Genomic DNA, 16739 nt, shown 5'->3' on the forward strand with positions numbered 1-16739 from the left:
AGCAAGGATCCATCACTCAGTATCCTGCTTCAGACCATTGGCAGTAGATGTGCAACGGAAGTGTATGGAAATGGGGCATATAGAATCATAGAATCATTTAGGTTGGAAAAGACCCTTAAGATCATTGAGCCCAACCATAAACCTAACACTGACATGAGTCAGTAATGCTTCCCCCAGTACACCTGTCCAGCATCAGGGTAAGGTAAATGCCAGATTTCAATGGGAACTGTGGCAGGGGAAGGTGATGTAATGGTAATCTTGTAAGTCTTCACCAAGAACTACAATGTTTGTGTATACTTTATGTTGAGATGTTAAGTTTTCCATAGGGTATGTGGCCTGTTAGTATCTCCTGAACTAGTGCAAATCACAGGAAATGTAGGATAAATATGAAATATTCATGTGGTTAAAGAAAATAATGTAGGTATTGCAGGAAAGCTTACTTGATAACAAAATTAGTTACGAAGACTGTCAGCAAAGAGCAACAGGAAATAAAAAACCTGGCTTGCATCACTCACCTATACTGATAAGCAGTGAGGAATAACAGGCAATATTACACAATAGTTGCACCCTAGATCAAGGTATGGGGAGGAAGATGGGTAGAGGTGGTATAGCTAGCATAGTAGGTGGTGTAAATTGTGAATGATGCAAGCCAGCATTGAATTACTACACTCTCAAAACAAGGAGGAAGAAGACAGTTTATTGTGAGTCAGAAGTGCTCCTCCAGCTGCAGTGCAGCTCACACTTGTTTAAGGTCAAATATCAAAGCTAGTCCCTGAAAATCTATCCATCTTTGTTTTCATGATGTATTTTTTAAGTATTAGTGTAGTCTTCCATTTTTGAAACACCTATTGCTAACCTTTCACTCCTAACCATTTTTATGATTATTAAAAAAATTCTTCTTTTCTTCACCGCTCTCTATATACACTTTTGACAGAGCAAGTTTTCTTCACATCTCCCAAACTCTCTGTGCAGTAATTTCCATTGACGGCAGGGGTATCTGCTGGTGATAGCAAAGCTGATTGACTTCAAAGTCTCTTACTGTTGTTGCCGCACTTGGCCAAGACTCTGCTCATGACTGTAGCAGATGTTTCTAAGCTTTTTTTTAAAGTTACTTTTTTTTTTTTTTTAAATAGACCAATGGGAACCTTATGGAGTTTAGTTTTTCACTTCAGTCTTGAAGTGAATGCCAGCATAGCTATGATTTTGAAACCTATCAGATCCATAGTGCTCATAAGAGGAAAGTTTCCTTTTCCAGCAGATGAAAACATAGATTTGCCACTCTGCCAGCTACCTGATGGCACATAATCAGCAGATTCCTATTTATTCTCAGTTTCTTTATCTTAATGGGTTATTTTTTACAGTTTGTTAGAAAATTTCACAGTAAGTTTATTCTCTGAAGAAATTTTGGATGAAAGTTCTGAACAGTTCACACTTAGTATTAAGAGTCAGAATAGCTTTGATTAACCCACAAATGTTGCCAACTTCCTTCTCATCTAATTAGGACTTATAAATGTCTCCTTAGCATCATAAATTATTCCATCAGGATTTTAGGTTGTATGTATATTGGGAGAATTTTGTTCTAGGGGGAACTGTGTTGAGAGCAGCAGTGATTGGAGAGAATTTATGAGGACCATTTTGTGGGGGGAACAAAAGATAATTTAAACCTCGGTCAAACTTTCAAATGGAGCAAAGCTGCTTCCATTAATAACATTAATAGAAACAGGCCGGGAATTCTGTTCCTTACTACTTCCACTGAAAGTAATGTTACCACTTAAGAACTTAATCATGCATTCTAGAAATGTCTTTTTTTGTGGTGTCTACATTAGACATTTCTCCAGTAACTCTATAGAGAGCTGGAACACTCTTAAATGCCCTGAAAAGTGAGGGAAATGCTCCTTTGGCAGTACAGTACTGAAGTAATGTACCTGTAATGTATTCTAAGATAGAAGGATATAGGGCAAGCAAGAGTTGAAATCAGTAACTCACCAAAGCCCAGCAAAGGTGATACAAAGCCAGAAATCCTTTCAGAGATAGAAAGCCAGGTGGGGATGAGAGCTGAAATGCAAGAGGGGAAAGTACCTGCCAGTGGCCAGAAGGATGCTGGGCATACTGCGCCCTGGGGAGGGTTTGTAAATGGGGAACTGAGGAAACAAGGAAGAAAGGAAAGAAAAGCTAGCACTTTGATTCTTAGGATGAGTATAGTCTTTCAGACTAGTTTATGCAGATTGAAATAACTGGGGAGTTTTCCTTGTTAGCTGCAGTTAACAGCAATTTGGAGAGTCTTCAGCATTTGTTGTTTGGTTCATTTACTTAGAAAGGAACAAATAGATTAGCCTTTTTTTTTTTTTTTTCCCCTCTTCCACCTCCCAAAGAGGAAAGCTGGTGCTTTCATTAAGCTTTACCAGCTGGCTGTATGGTCTAGTCAGTAAGTCAGTATGTAAATACTTACATAGTGTGTTCAGTTGCTATTAGTCCTTTCTTATCCTTACAAAAAATTTGTTTACATTTCCCAGTCCTTGATTCCTTTGAGCTAAACACTTCATGATTAAATACAGTGCATAGCAAAGAGAAATAACTGTAATTTCTAACCCACACAGATGCATAAACCAAAAAAATCCCTGCTTGAGAAAAAGAGTACTGAGGCCCCATATAGACTTGGGAAGGTCATTTAGCGTCATGGTTCCACTTGACTATATTTTAATACATCTTACGTACTTCACAAGGAGGTATGGTACTAAATTATGCATAAAGGTTTGAAACCATCTGATGGAAGATGTTGCAAATGTACAGCATGAATAAAAATTATAAAAGATTTGGTCACTTCTATCAGTTAATGTATGCAAAACTGTAAACTCCTGGCTGAGCTCTGAAGGACCAAATTGTTCAGAGGATAAAACGATATCCTTATTTAAAAGTTGTCCTCTTTGAAAAACTTCCCCAAACATTCAGCCAAAGCAGAAGGATTTCCTTTAGGAAGCCGGATGCACCTTTTTCTGTGACTGTAACTGGGCTTTGGATTATATATCTTTAGGAATTCCAAACTGTTAAGAAAAACAATAGCAGCTTACTCAGTAGCATTACATACTTGCAGATAGGATTAAATACTTGTTACGTGTCTTACCTTGAGACTAATGGATTCACCTGACTGTTGAAATAACAAAAATAATGTCAGTAGAATTATGCTGTGAACATGAGTCAGAGTTGAAAAATTTGTCTCATCAATCTGACGGATTGAACATATTTTGTTACACCAAACACAGCATTCTTCTTACTTTAGGTCAGCATTAATGTCTTATAAAAGGTTAAACCTGGCTTTACTGGGTTTATTAAAAAAGTCATGGAAGCCATTTCAGGTCCCTTTAGTATTTTAGTATCAGTTGCTTTTTCAAGAGTTTTCTGTCCCCGGTTGGGGAAACTTTTTGCTCAACCTGAAATCTGTGCTCATGAAGTCGTGTGATTGTATTGGCACATTCAGACTCTTTCAGAAGTTGTCCCGGCTCACATAAGCTACAGACACAGCTGTTACACCGGTGGGATGAAGTAGGGAAACAGCTCAGAACAGACCTCTGCAGTCTTTGGACCCCTGACATTTCCTGTTTGACCCTGGACACATGCAACAGCTTCCTTGTCGAAGATCACAGACCAGAAGCAGCAAACAAATCTCTTGGCTCCACTTTAGAGGCAGGTGTCCCCTCTCTTGATATTTCCTGTGGTCTAGGAGACACTGCCAGCTGTCTGTTCAGTTCATGCGAGCAGTTTGTCTGAGGACTGGGGGTACAGAAGGGGAGCAACCTTCATGGGACTCGCTCTGGTATCAGATGCAATGAAGGAAAGGAAATTTATGTTGGGGTATTGTACTGTGAATCATAGAATCATAGAATCATTTGGGTTGGAAAAGATCTTTACAATCATTGAGTCCAACCATAAACCTAATAGTGCCAAGTCCCACTAAACCATGTCCCTAAGCCCCACATCTACACTTCTTTTAAATACCTCCAGGGATGGTGACTCAACTACTTCCCTGGGCAGCCTGTTCCAATGCTTGATAATCCTTTCAGTGAAGAAATTTTTCCTAATACCCAACCTAAACCTCCCCTGGCACAATTTCAGGCCATTTCCTCTCATCCTATGGTTATTCCTGTTAAGTCTTGAGAACAAAAATTCACCTTAGTATTATGACTGGCAGATACCTTGGATTTCAGGTGTGTTACTTGTTACTTGAAATAAATATTAGAGCTTTTTCTGGGATATGGCAATTATAAAACTGAATGCATACATACTATCTTACTCTGAGGTACAGATCATGTATCTCAAATTACTCATAATTTCTGTAAAACCATTGATTACTTGGCACCTTTAGGACTGTGTTTTATAGCCAGATTGTCATAATTTTTAATCGTTATTAAATGAAGAAATGGTTCTGCCTTCAACATTTTGCTGGAACTGCCACTACTGTTAAGAAGACTTCCAAGAATTGTGTCGTGACCTTTGTTCTGTTTTCCCATTTTTTCATCTCTCCTCTTTTATCTCCTTATCTAACATCCCACTCAGTATGTTGCCCTCCCTTTGTTTCCACAGCTCAGTTGTCTTCTAGCTTCCTCATAACTCTCTAAGCTTTCCTGCATAACTCCATTATTTCCCTTGTGTCAGGGTTTCAGTCATGATCTGTGTTCATCTTTCTGCATCCTGAATCTGGACAATGTCCCCTACCTGCATGGCTTGAGGATGTCTAAGCTGATAAATATCTAAGTGGGTAAATTAGAAACCTACAGGCCCTCTCTTTGTACAGTGTGTTTAGCCTTACCTGTTTCTTTGCAATCCCTTTCTAGATATGTCTCTATCAGCTTCACGTAACCAACTGAAGATATGTCTCCCTTGTTTCTGTCAGCCATATCTTTCTACTCACTGCTTTCTCAATCCTGCCAACAATACTTTTGTCCCTCATGCCAGGCAGTCAGGTGTTGTCCTTGACTTCATGTGACCCCAGGTTATAGCCACTTCTTGAAACTTCTCCACCCCTGATATCTCACAGATATGCCTTCTTTCTGTTTGGACACTATTCACGCATATCTAAATCGTCTTCATTCCTACTTTGAATTCTCTCTGGCAGCCCTGCTTGATGGTCACTTAGCTCCCGACATCAGTGATACCGAGGACAATCTCACCAAACTCATGTTGCCAGTGAGATGTCAAACAAGGCACTCTTCTTTGCAGCTTCCAGCTCCGTCCTTTCACCATGGTTATGCTCTTTTCCTCCCTTTACAGAATCTTCATGGGCCCAGACATCTTCTGCCTGCAGTGCCGTCCCATGCATGTCCGGCTCCACCACCGGCACCTGTGTCTGGTGCCAATTTGTGCACATTGTCCACAAACGCGTTATCCTGTGCTTTTATGTTTGCATGGAAAACACTGCTGAAGCTTAGCTGTTAAATATTCTTTTCCCCTCATATCCTTCATAAAACCCACATGCATCATAAGGTACACAAAAACCTTTCAAGCAAAAAAATGTAGCCAAGTGATTTGTAAGGATAGCAGATGGTTTTTTACCTTTTGCTTAGAATTAGAAGGAGAGAAAATTAAAAAAAGGCAGACCAACTAGACTTGCAACCAGGGTTGTAACCACGTTCTTGCCTATGAAGAATTATTATTGTTTTCCTCCATTATCTTTCTCCATTCCTGCAAATAATCTTGTAGATTCTTCTTTGTATCTTTGGGAGACCAGAAGCACTTTTGGGTTATATAATTGCAAAAATCCTAGCAAAACAGGGTTCTGAAGCTGATGGCCACAACCTAGTACTAGCTTAAAAGTAATAATATAATTAATAAGTATTTTGAAAGAGTAATAATTCTTTTGGAAGAGTAACACCAGCTTCACATCATTGTTTCCAAACCCTGTTGGTTATGTATTACAGATGACTCTCTCCTAGTAAGCTTGCTTACTTATTACTTTTAGGGTTTCTGTGCTGGGAAAATGGGTTGCAAAAGAGACTGTGGGTATCATGACCTCATCATTCGTATTCAAAAGAAGAACAGCAAGATTACCATAATGCATTACTTTGTAAAATTATAACCCTGAGAAGTAATAAGATTCAATTACATTTTTTTGGCAAAGTTCTTTTTAAGAAAGTCTCTGTCTCATGACTCTAGTTTATTCTTTGTCTTGATCATTGGTTAACAATCCTCATGAGGATTTTTCATCTCCTCAAACCTTGCAAGAGATAAATCCCTCTTTTCCTGTGGTCCGCTTCAGCCTTTGCATATGTGCACTTTCTAAAGCGTTAACTGTTAACAGTTGTGCCTAAGAAACCTAAATTCCTTACACAGCCACAGTGCTTTATGATGCTGGAGAACAAATGCGGACCGCACAAGGAGTTTTCTTCCCCTTTGCTCTGCACCAGACCTGAAATGTCACACCAAACAAGAATATTCTACTTGTTGGAGCAAAGTGGTGAATCCTGTGGGCCGAACTTGTCTAAAATACAGAGCAGTTACCTATGTGCAGTCTTGCATAAAGCCCATTGTGGCCACTGTTAATGGTGGCAAAACCAAAGAGAAGCGAAGCAGAGGATGCTGACACAGGTTTGCTGATCCCACACACACTTTCAGGCAATACCTAAACCAGGTCAGATTCACTCTTACAAACTACAAGAATGGGATAGCTTATAAGTCAATATTGAGAGCTGAATTTTTAACTACTGTGTGAGTGTGATCTTTGTAAATGAAAATTTGAGGATAATACTGCGTATTACAGTTTTATTCTGCAAAATAATTTCCAAGGATGGCTTAAGAGGATTCTTTTAGTCTGCTTCTCATTTACTCTGTTTTCTTTTAAATGCTTTTTCTAGCTCTTGCCATCCTTAATTTGAGAACTTAAAAGTCCAGAAGGCTCTTATTTTCTCTTGGGCTTACATTTATAGTGGTACTGGTACACACTATTCAGGGAAGGCACAGTTAATACCATGTAGGATATTAGTGGCACAATAGGATTCAGGTCATCCTATCTCTCTATGTTTTGTTTTGGAAGAGATAACAAGAAAAACATGTGCAGCATTTTTGTCCATAATGTTGGGTGATAACATCCCGTAAGAGTTTAATGGTGTGTCATTTCTGCACATTTTTTTTCCTTATATCACTGTTTAAAATGGTTCCCCTGCTATAAGTTCTCAAAGGAATTTACAGTTGTCTTTTTGAGTAAGTGTTTATGCTCCTCAACAATTTGGACTGTCCATCATGACTCATTTTATAGCCTGCTCTGTTTGCCTATCTGTCTTGCATTTCCATGTACAAGAATTTCAGGTTGCCAGCAAGAATATTTCTATGAGCAACAAGCAGAAATGATGCGTTGGACATGGACTTCATGGAGCTTTAAATGTTTTTAGAAAGGGAAGTGTTAACATTGAATAGATGACGTTAGCACCACCAACAAGAAAGAAAAAAAAAGCAGAACCCTGAAAAGCTGTATTGACTAAATCTTCTAACAATGCTCGTGATTTTCCTATATCCTGCTTTGTGTTTTTGTATGGATTTTTCATAGCACAGACAGACGTTACCCACACTGTGATTCAGCGTCTCTTCCTAGCCACGCTCTTGCACGATTTTAACCTGATTTCACGGGAGGAAGAGGGAATGAAACACCGTAGCTCACGGTTGTCAGCAGTGAAAAATAGCCAGGAATCAGACAAACAGCTTCATTGCTGAGATTATTTCCGGGATAAAAACTCTTCCAACAGCTGTTTGCTTTGGCCACTACTCAGGTCCTTTTTTTTTTTTTCCCCCCATCAGAAAAAAAGAGGTTTGTTTTTTTTTTAAGATGTGGGCTGGTTATTTATGTAGTCAGGAAGAGGTCTCTGCTTCCAGTGTTGTGGTCTCTGAGCTGTTTTGACAGTTGAGTGTGGGGAGGTTTAATCTCTTCTCTCCCTCCTTTTCTCCCGTCCTTCATTCACTTAATGCACAGACCTGGAATGCTGTAGGAAGAGGAGAAAGCGAATCTATGAGTTCTTTAATCCCAGACAGGCAGCTCTGTGGCAGTTACCTTCAAGAAAAGTTCACGCCCCAAAGGAGTGTTTAGTCTTACAGAGCCACTGACTCACTGAGCAGCGCCTGTGAGTGGCTGTGAGGGAGAAGGGGAGAGATGAAGGAAAAGTTTTGCTTCCTTGTGAAACTCGTAATATTATTGTTTTAAGACGTTTTTGAGAAGATGACTGCTACTTTTGTTTAAAGTATTTGTTCTGGAATTGCTGAAGCTGGAGTCTACCAGACTGAGGTCAGGAGCATTTTCTTTGGCAGAAAGAAGATACTTTTATAGAAGCCATGCCTGTACTTGGGGTTGCCTCCAAGCTAAGACAGCCAGCCGTGGGGTCAAAGCCTGTTCACACTGCCCTCCCGATACCCAGCCTTGGCCCCGCCGGCTCACAGCAGTACTCACCAAAGTCTTTGGAGCTTACTGGGGCAGAGAGCTCGATGCTTTCTTGTCAGCTTACGTTAAAGTCAACCTGTGATTTTGGAGAGAGGAGAGCACTTCAAGGAAAAACCCAGGAGATCGAAGATAGCAAGGTTAGTTGTAAACTTTACCTGCAGATCTCAATTCTCAGAAAATGTTGATTTGCTCAGACAAAAATCTAATAGAAACCTACTGCATGCAGAACTTGGGGGTAACTGGGTAAATAGACTTTTTCTGTCACCAGTGAACTTGCATAACAGCCTTGGAAATTTGTTTTGCTCAGTGTTGATGTTTGAATAAATATTCTGTTTTTAAATGTCAGTGTTAAATGCTTCACGGATGCATTTTGATAAGGATCAGTAGAATCATAAATAGAGAAAAATCATTCCAGCACCCAGTAAGCAGAGCAATGACATGACAGCACTTTAAAAAAAAAAATCTTGGCTGCTTGATGTTATATTATGAAGTTTAAAAAGAGCTCTCACGCCCACACCTATTCCCACAGGGAGGCTCTTTTAAAATAAAAACAAGTAATTGATTTTCTTTTCACTTTTCAAGTGATCTGGCTACTCCTGTTGCAGAACTGCTGAACCAGAAAAACAGCTTCTCAGTGAAAAGTACCTGTGTTTTTCTCTTCTGCAAAATAGCTTCTTCCTAGCCCCTATCTGGCTCTGATTCGTTGTGATTTAAAAAACAAACAAAAAAAGTTTGTCTGAAGTAGGATGCCATGACGTTTTTTAGACTGCTTAGGGTTTTTTTTCTTTTGTGAGGGGGTTCTCTTTGAGTCTTAATTAACAATTAAAAAACTTCTGCTTGATTTTCTACTCATCTTTCTGCTGTAGTTGAAAGCATTTATCATGCTTTGAACATGAGTATTGAGTCCCTTCTTGTCAGTAGTATATATTCCTGTAGATCTTTCAGTCAGTACATTACGGCTGCATGTGTGGTTTAACAGCTTCAGCAAGCAGTGCTATGTGAGGTTACTTTCCCTTGCTTTTCTAGTACTTTTGGTTTGTGGAACTGATTACCACACTGGCATTAAACATGTATTTGTAGTTGCTTCTTATTTAGTTTGAGGACACTTGAGTGTCATCAGGGTTGTTAAAGTGGCAAGATACACATAATATATGTACTTGGTTTTCCTTTGTTTTTAGTTGCTGGGTTAATTCAGTATTAGTGAAGAAAGTTGGTTTTGTGGTTAAAGCATAGGGTTGGGATTCTGAACATTTGGTTTCCTTTTTAATCCCTGCCACATATTTCCCCATGAGATTTTGGTCATGTCGCTTAATTTTTCCCTTGGAGTTCTTTGTATCACCTCTCCCTGCCTTTCAAAGATGATGCATTGGTGGTCTCAGTCATGCTATATAGAAATATAAAGAAGGAGCAGACTGTTATCTATTGATTACCAGAAGTGATGAACAGCCCTTTTCTATGACATGAGTGCAACATGAAGATAATAATACAACTTTTCAACATAATGCAGTTCCTGCTTGCTTGCTTATTTTTCATAGAAAATAGTGTTTCCTCTTTAATGTTGTTCTTTAATGGATATTGCATGAAAAGTAAATTAGATTTACAAGTACTATTTTCATTTAAAAAAAACCCAACAGTTACATTGCCTACTGAGAGATGTTTCTTAATTCTTTAAAAAAGTGTGAAGAAAGATATAAAGCATCTTCCCTTCAGTCTTTAAAACACTTGGGAACTATTAGTGATTAGCATGAGATCTAATGGGAGTCATATCCTTCCAATGCATCTGGTCCTGAGCACTGCTGAAGCACTAGTGAGTAAAGTAATGGGCTAGATGAACCCAAACTGTGATCCCAATTTGCCATTTCATGTTTCAGGGGTTTGACAGTACCTGTAATCTCAGAGACTGCTTTTTAAAGAGAAAAAAACACAAAACAAACCAACCCCCCAAAAAACAGTTTATCAGCTGTTAGATCTCGCCCTCTTTCTGTTCTCAGTGGAGGCAGATGAGCACTTTTAAAAGATGATCCTTAAAAAGTAAGGCCAGTCTGTGCACGTGATGGTCTTAAAACTTCCCTGGACCACCTGGATTTACAGACGTGCTAATCATTCAAGAAGTTACTTATTTCTGCAGTCTTTTTATATTCTTCCCTTACAACTCCAACATTCTCACTAAAGCTTAGTTGCAGCTCTTTGCCCAATTTTCTTCCAGGCACATATTTTTGAAGGATGTTCTTTTATTCACCTTTTAAGCAAGTTTCATTAAATCTTTTTGCCAAAGTAGTTTGGGCTATTGGATGGGTGGTTATAATGAAGAAACTATTTTTAGACTTTTCTTGCTAGCAAACTTCAAAGTATCTGCCTAGAAGTATTGAATGTTTTTTTCCTTCATCAGTGATGGAGATCCATGCCACCCTGTTTTCCAGTGCCTGGTAGCTGCAGCAGTGTGTCCAGGGTATCTAAACAGTAATTCTAAGAACAAATTTGACGGAGTTGTTAGGGTTAACGTATCTTCAGACTTGCAGAGCAGATACAACTTCTGCATTACAGATTGTGATGTCCCAAAGCTTGACCATTGGTGAGTGCTGTTTCCAATAGACCTTTGATTGATTTCTTTGGTTAGTGAACATATTAATCAAACGTGATATTCCTATGTAGCTCTGTGGTATACAGTGCTGTACACTGGGATTGTTTCATTATAACAGTGATCAGATAAGAGGTCTTTCAATCAAAATGTAATGGATACCTAGTCTGAGTTTCTAACTGGGAGTAACATCCGCCTATATAGCATACTGCTTCTATGCTTCTGTTATATCATTGGATATAAGACAGCTCTGATTTTGGAGGGGAAAAAGATGGATATCTATCTGCAAAAGACAATGGATCGTGAGACTTAATCATTTGGTTAACTTTTGCCCTTGTCTTCTGGATTTCAGCCTTTAGCATTGCTTTCTTTGGTTTTTTACATACACTGCACTGTGGATCACCAGCTTTCTCATCCTGTATGGAAGGCACTTATTGACACATGTAGTCACTGTGACATATCCTGTTGCTATCTATAAGTGCTAAGGATTCCAAGATAAATTTGGGTTATACATGTCAATACAGTAGGTCATTGCCACCCAGCTGTTTCCTCTATGGCCTTCAGTCTCACCACACCTGATTGTTCAAGACTTTTGACACTTGTGTTGGCTTTCTCACACAACTGTCTTGCCAAGGTTGGTTAGGAATGCAGCTGCAAAGATCAGTTCTCTTTTCCCTAGGCGTCTCTCCCGTCTCACATGATTTTGCTGCACTTGCACATGTAGTCTTTGTTGTTTTCATTTTTGTGGACATGATGCAGTTTAAAGTTTAATAAAAGTGATATTATTATTTTAATAAAAACTGTGGTAGAAGAAGTTTGAAGTGATCATGTTAAACTTTCTTCTTAATTGGATAGAACATAGTAAGGCTAGGAAAGCAAATAGTAAGTTGCTAATGATTTAAATTATTCTGTGTTTAGTTTATTCAACTACACTTTTGTTCAAAATTTTCATCATTTGTGCTTTGGTACTTAAGTCACATACAGGTCCATCTGCCTTCTTGCTAAACCCACTAATGTTTAAACTGACTGCATGAGCACTTATGATGTGAATAGTCATGAAAAATATTTGAACACAAACATTCAGAGCACATTCTTTTTCCCTGAGTATCATATAGACAAAAGTTTATTCCTATATATGTACACAGGAAAGGAATCCAGCTGCTGGATTCATGAGGTGAAATGCTGGCTGTCTTTGAAGCAGATGGAGTTTTGCTGTTCAGTTGGACTATAGAGTATTTTTATGCAAAACCACGTCTGAAAACACCAATATCTTTTGTAATATTTTTCTAACTGTGGGTACAGTATTATTTATATTCCAGTGGACCATAGAGTGTTTTTATGCAAACCCACATCTGAAAACGCCAACATCCTTTGTAGTATTTTTCTAACTGTGGGTACAGTATTATTTATATTTCTGTGCCACCACTTTTATACTGCTTGCTAAATTAATGAGACCAAAATTATTGGATCATGTTAGGCTGCCTTGTGATACTGTTCTAGTTGTAGAATGGGCTATTAAATAGTAACAAAATGAAAAAAAGATCAAACGATATTGTAGAAAGGTAAATGAAGAAATGGTTTAAAACTAAAGGAATGAGGAAAACGTTTCTTTGCAAAACCAACTTATTTTGGCACTAAATGATAACTCTGTACTATATTGACCTGTAACAAAATGCCAATGGCAATAGCGTTTTACTCCAGGGCACCATGATTGATTTCAGCTCCCCTCACATATTTGATGGCGCAGTCACAAGGGCACTGCCACGAATCCTCTCTGGCAGAAAGCTGAGCAGCTTCTGGAAGTCAGCACCCCTGCTAGGCACACCGGTCTTCTGGCCTGGTTTCCTGAGGCTGCTCCTTGCAGTGCTCTGCTTTATGATGCCAGGGTTTTCCTCCCCTCATCAAACTTTCTTCTTTCACCATCAGTTATGCTTGCAAACTGAATTCTCTTTGAGCTGAATCTAATATATTAATTGTAGGTTTTGGTTATATGACTTGAATGATAAGATTTTAGCCTTCTTCCCTGAGTTAATCATTCCTTTACTGTCATATTATCTCATATCTTCTTTTTTTTTTCTTCTTTTCGGTTTCTCTTGTCCATCCTATCTGTCTGCTGCTGTCTGCTTTATCTGCTTCTTCTTTCCTGTTGGCAGACATCTTTACAGGGTTCTACATATTACTTTTTTTTTCTCTGTATGCACTAATCAAGTCTTCCTGTCATGACTGCAACATTTTTCATATCACTGTTCATTATTAGAAAGTGCTAGTCAGGCTCTACAGCTGATCCAGTACACATATGTAAACCTAAAACTTTTCTAGATACTGCAGTCTTGGCGGTTTATATTACCATTCTTGTAGTATGGAGATACTGGTATCCAACGGATGAATGGATGGTAATTTGTGATCTCGCTTAGAGTGGCCCAGCCCCACCAATTTCATCATTAAACACTCTTAATTTGATACAGGAAGATCTCAGAGGAACTCAGGAAATGGATCTGCTGCAAGATCTTCTGGAATAAATTACAAAAAATATGATGCGTCTACCTGAGGAAAGAGACACAACTGTCTGCTTCTGTGGAGCACAGAAATCTGAGCGGTCAGGTTGCGGAAGTGGCCTGTAAATCAGCAGAACAGAGAAGAATAGGTGTGTTCTACCCGGGGAGCATGGCTAACAAAGAATGGGGTCTGAAACAGTTGTACCAAGTGAATATCGTTAAAGTAATCTAACATGAATGTCAGTGTCACAAAGCAAAGATAAATACTTTGTTGTGATTAGGCAAAAACACATACGCTGCTATAAAAGTGACTCTTGAAGTCCATTTCATTTAGTGTCATACTATTGCATCTCAGTCTTGGTCTGAGGGCTTTCAGTGTCATTCAGCCAGCCCTGTTTTAGTGGGACATTGGAATGAGTATGGAAACCTCCCATTTTTTCCTCATCAATTGTAAGCAGTTTGTTGGTGATGTGGTAAGTCCTGCCTGTCACCAGACACCAGATTTGGAGGACGGCTAGGCTCCTCTATCCAGACAGATCTCAAGACAAATATTTTTGCTTTCCGTACATGGGTGGAGCTCCTGTTTATGACAGTGGGAGTACTGTGGACATTGGAAAACCAGATGTGTGCCATGAACGACTTCCATATCTCCATCTTTCCTCAGCTAACCCTTACACACCATTTACTTAGGTTCTGTGTGACCCTTTCCCACCATTCCTCAAATCTCTCTCAAGCAGAGCATCTGTTTCAATCCCACATCTCTTTGACCTTTCAATTTCTTGGACACCTTTTTGTCCGGTCTTTCAGGGCCAACCTCCACCAAATTTCTTGACATACTGAATCTAGGGAACATAAATAAATGAGTTTATTTCCCTATTTTGTCATACCCTTCCTTTTCTCAGGGCTAGTGCATTGGAGATGTCTGTCTTGTGGGTTGGCAAGAAAGGAGGCTGCTCATTGTGCCGAGTGTTTCATTTACAGCACTACGGCCAAGGCAACAAAAAGGGCAGCAGAAGCAGCCAGAGACCGCCCATCTTCTCCCCATAGTGACCGCTAGTGATGGGAAGCCAGCATTGTTTCAAAAGCACCGTACTAGCTGCCAGAAATTTCAGTCGGCACTGCTGACACCTGGGACTATGTGTGTTTAAAATTCACAGCCCCAGTGAAGCCAGGACAGTTGGCAGGAGTTCAGATTGTCAGCAGTTTCAGCTCCTTGCCTTGCGTTCTGAATTATTTCTTTATCAGACAGATAACAGCGTCTTTAATGTGCTTTATGTATCCAACACCATCTGTCTACGCTACATTACAACAGATTTAAGACCCTCATTTTGTATGAGCTTGGAGTCAACTTCACTGTTACGTGTTTATTTTCTAATCATCTGTACCAAGCACGTTTTCATGTAGTTTAAATAGGTGCACAGTAACACAACATGTAACTCTCAAAGCTTTTGTATTTGTGAACGAATTGTATTGAGTGTCGGTTGAAAGATGCTTTTTGTTTGTAATTGGGATCATGGATAGGAGGGTGTTTACCAACCCGAGCTTAAGACCTCTGCCTACCTTTTCATTGCTTTTCATTGTGTGTTGTGAGCTGGTATTAGGCATCAGCAGAAAACAACTACTCTTACTCTTTTGTACTGCATCTGTGCCTAGGGAAGATGCTTGAGGATTTCCTGACCAAACAACTTGACTTTCAGACATCCTTTACTTGAAAATGGGAGTGTATCTCAGTGTTGATGCACCACGGATGCATCAGCAGAGCTCCAGAATCTGAAGCAATCCAGCAACATTTGCTTGGTGCAACACTTGCAGCCTCTTGGGGTAATCTGTTCTCCATGACCATAAATGGAGAGAAGTGGTCTTCATCTCTAGAGAAAAATAATGGCCTTATATTATATCCTAGGAGGTTTTAGTTAGGTTTTAGTAAAACATCCAAGCACTAACAGTAGTTTAACAGAGGAACGTTTTGCATGCAGAAGGTATACTATCTCCATCACTGGAGGATTTGAAAATGCAAGCACATGCAAGCACACCTGCCGTTCATAGCATTACTAGCACTGATCCTTTCTTGTGCAAAGGACTCCGTGGCAGTCCTAATGGTCTTCTCATTTTCTTTTCTCATTCGTTGATTCAGCTGAGTGCAGGTCTGTGGTAATGAAACCATGCTATTCTGGGAACCTGAGCTGACAGACCTGTGGCCCACAGTCCCATAGAGATGGAAGGACTCCCTTTGGAGATGGCTTTGCTACCTTAAAAAAATGCCATTGTACAGTATGAGTATTTTCAGAGGCATTTCACTGAAGTATTGCAGTTCCAGTTAAATTTCCCAAAAGCACAGGTAGGGTATCATTGGAGACCAGCCAGCTATTGCTTGCTTGGAAACTCTCCTTTTCCTGGGATATAGGGTATCAGTGTTGGAGTGCTCTCGTGCCCTAAGATCCGGTGAGGTTTGACAGTGGAGTGACTCTCAGGGACTTAGTTCTTTGCTCTGTAACAAGGAACATAGAAGCCCTGTGAACCCAATTCAGTTTAGGGCTCTGAGATCCTTTCAGGAGCACTGCAGTGAATATTTCAGCTGGATGCATTTTGTAGGGGCTGTTCAGTCTGCTCCCTAGAAGACAGGAGCATCCCAATGCACCCAGCAGAGTCAGATTAGGAAGTTCAGTTCAGCAGAAAAACATTTCTTCCCTCAAGTAAAAACATATGAGAATGTCCTTCCTGTGGATTTTTTCTGTGTTTCAACCAGACCTTGATCCTAGAAATTTTTACTAGATTGATGCTTTATCGTGACAGGTAGTGTGCATGTGCACAGTAGAAGTTAGTCTCAGCCCTACAGAATGTACGGCTGTATTACACAGAGTGTGGGAGAAAGGGAAAAATATTATCCCCACAGTGCAGAGGGAGCAGAGAGATTAAAGGGGAAATGGATGACTTTCCCACACTCAGGCTGGGACTTTGTGGCAGGACTAGGAATTTCAAGTCATATATATCTTGAGTCCCAGTATCCACATTATAACCACAATCCCATCCTTTGTCTTTTCTAAGGGATCAGTTAAGAACGAAACATGCAGATAATGAGTTATTTTCCCTGCTTGCTTCATAAGGACAGTTTTGGCTTTTTCTTCATTTCAGTGTCAGTGGCTAGCATCAGTGTGGGCCCAGTTCTGAGCTGGATTTGGAGATTTACTCCCGGAGCCACATTCTCTGATTTTTATGTATCCCATCAACACAGAATCTGACAGAATTTATT

The 16739-nt window shown here is 39.6% G+C and overlaps 1 protein-coding gene across 2 annotated transcripts in view; it reads left to right on the plus strand.

Annotated features, from left to right (window-relative positions):
- Positions 1-8269: 8269 nt before the first annotated feature.
- Positions 8270-16739, plus strand: part of NAV3 (neuron navigator 3) — a gene marked incomplete at its 3' end in the record, with an annotated part of 271115 nt that continues 262645 nt past the window's right edge. For both annotated transcript variants that reach the window (XM_082013485.1, XM_082013486.1), the window contains exon 1: positions 8270-8553. In XM_082013485.1, coding sequence (XP_081869611.1) covers positions 8311-8553 — 243 coding nt within the window. In that variant the 5' untranslated portion in view covers positions 8270-8310. The remainder of the gene's footprint in view (positions 8554-16739) is intronic.

This window comes from Phaethon aethereus (genome assembly GCF_964289735.1).
Source record: "Phaethon aethereus genome assembly, chromosome: 1".
NCBI lineage: Eukaryota > Metazoa > Chordata > Aves > Phaethontiformes > Phaethontidae > Phaethon > Phaethon aethereus.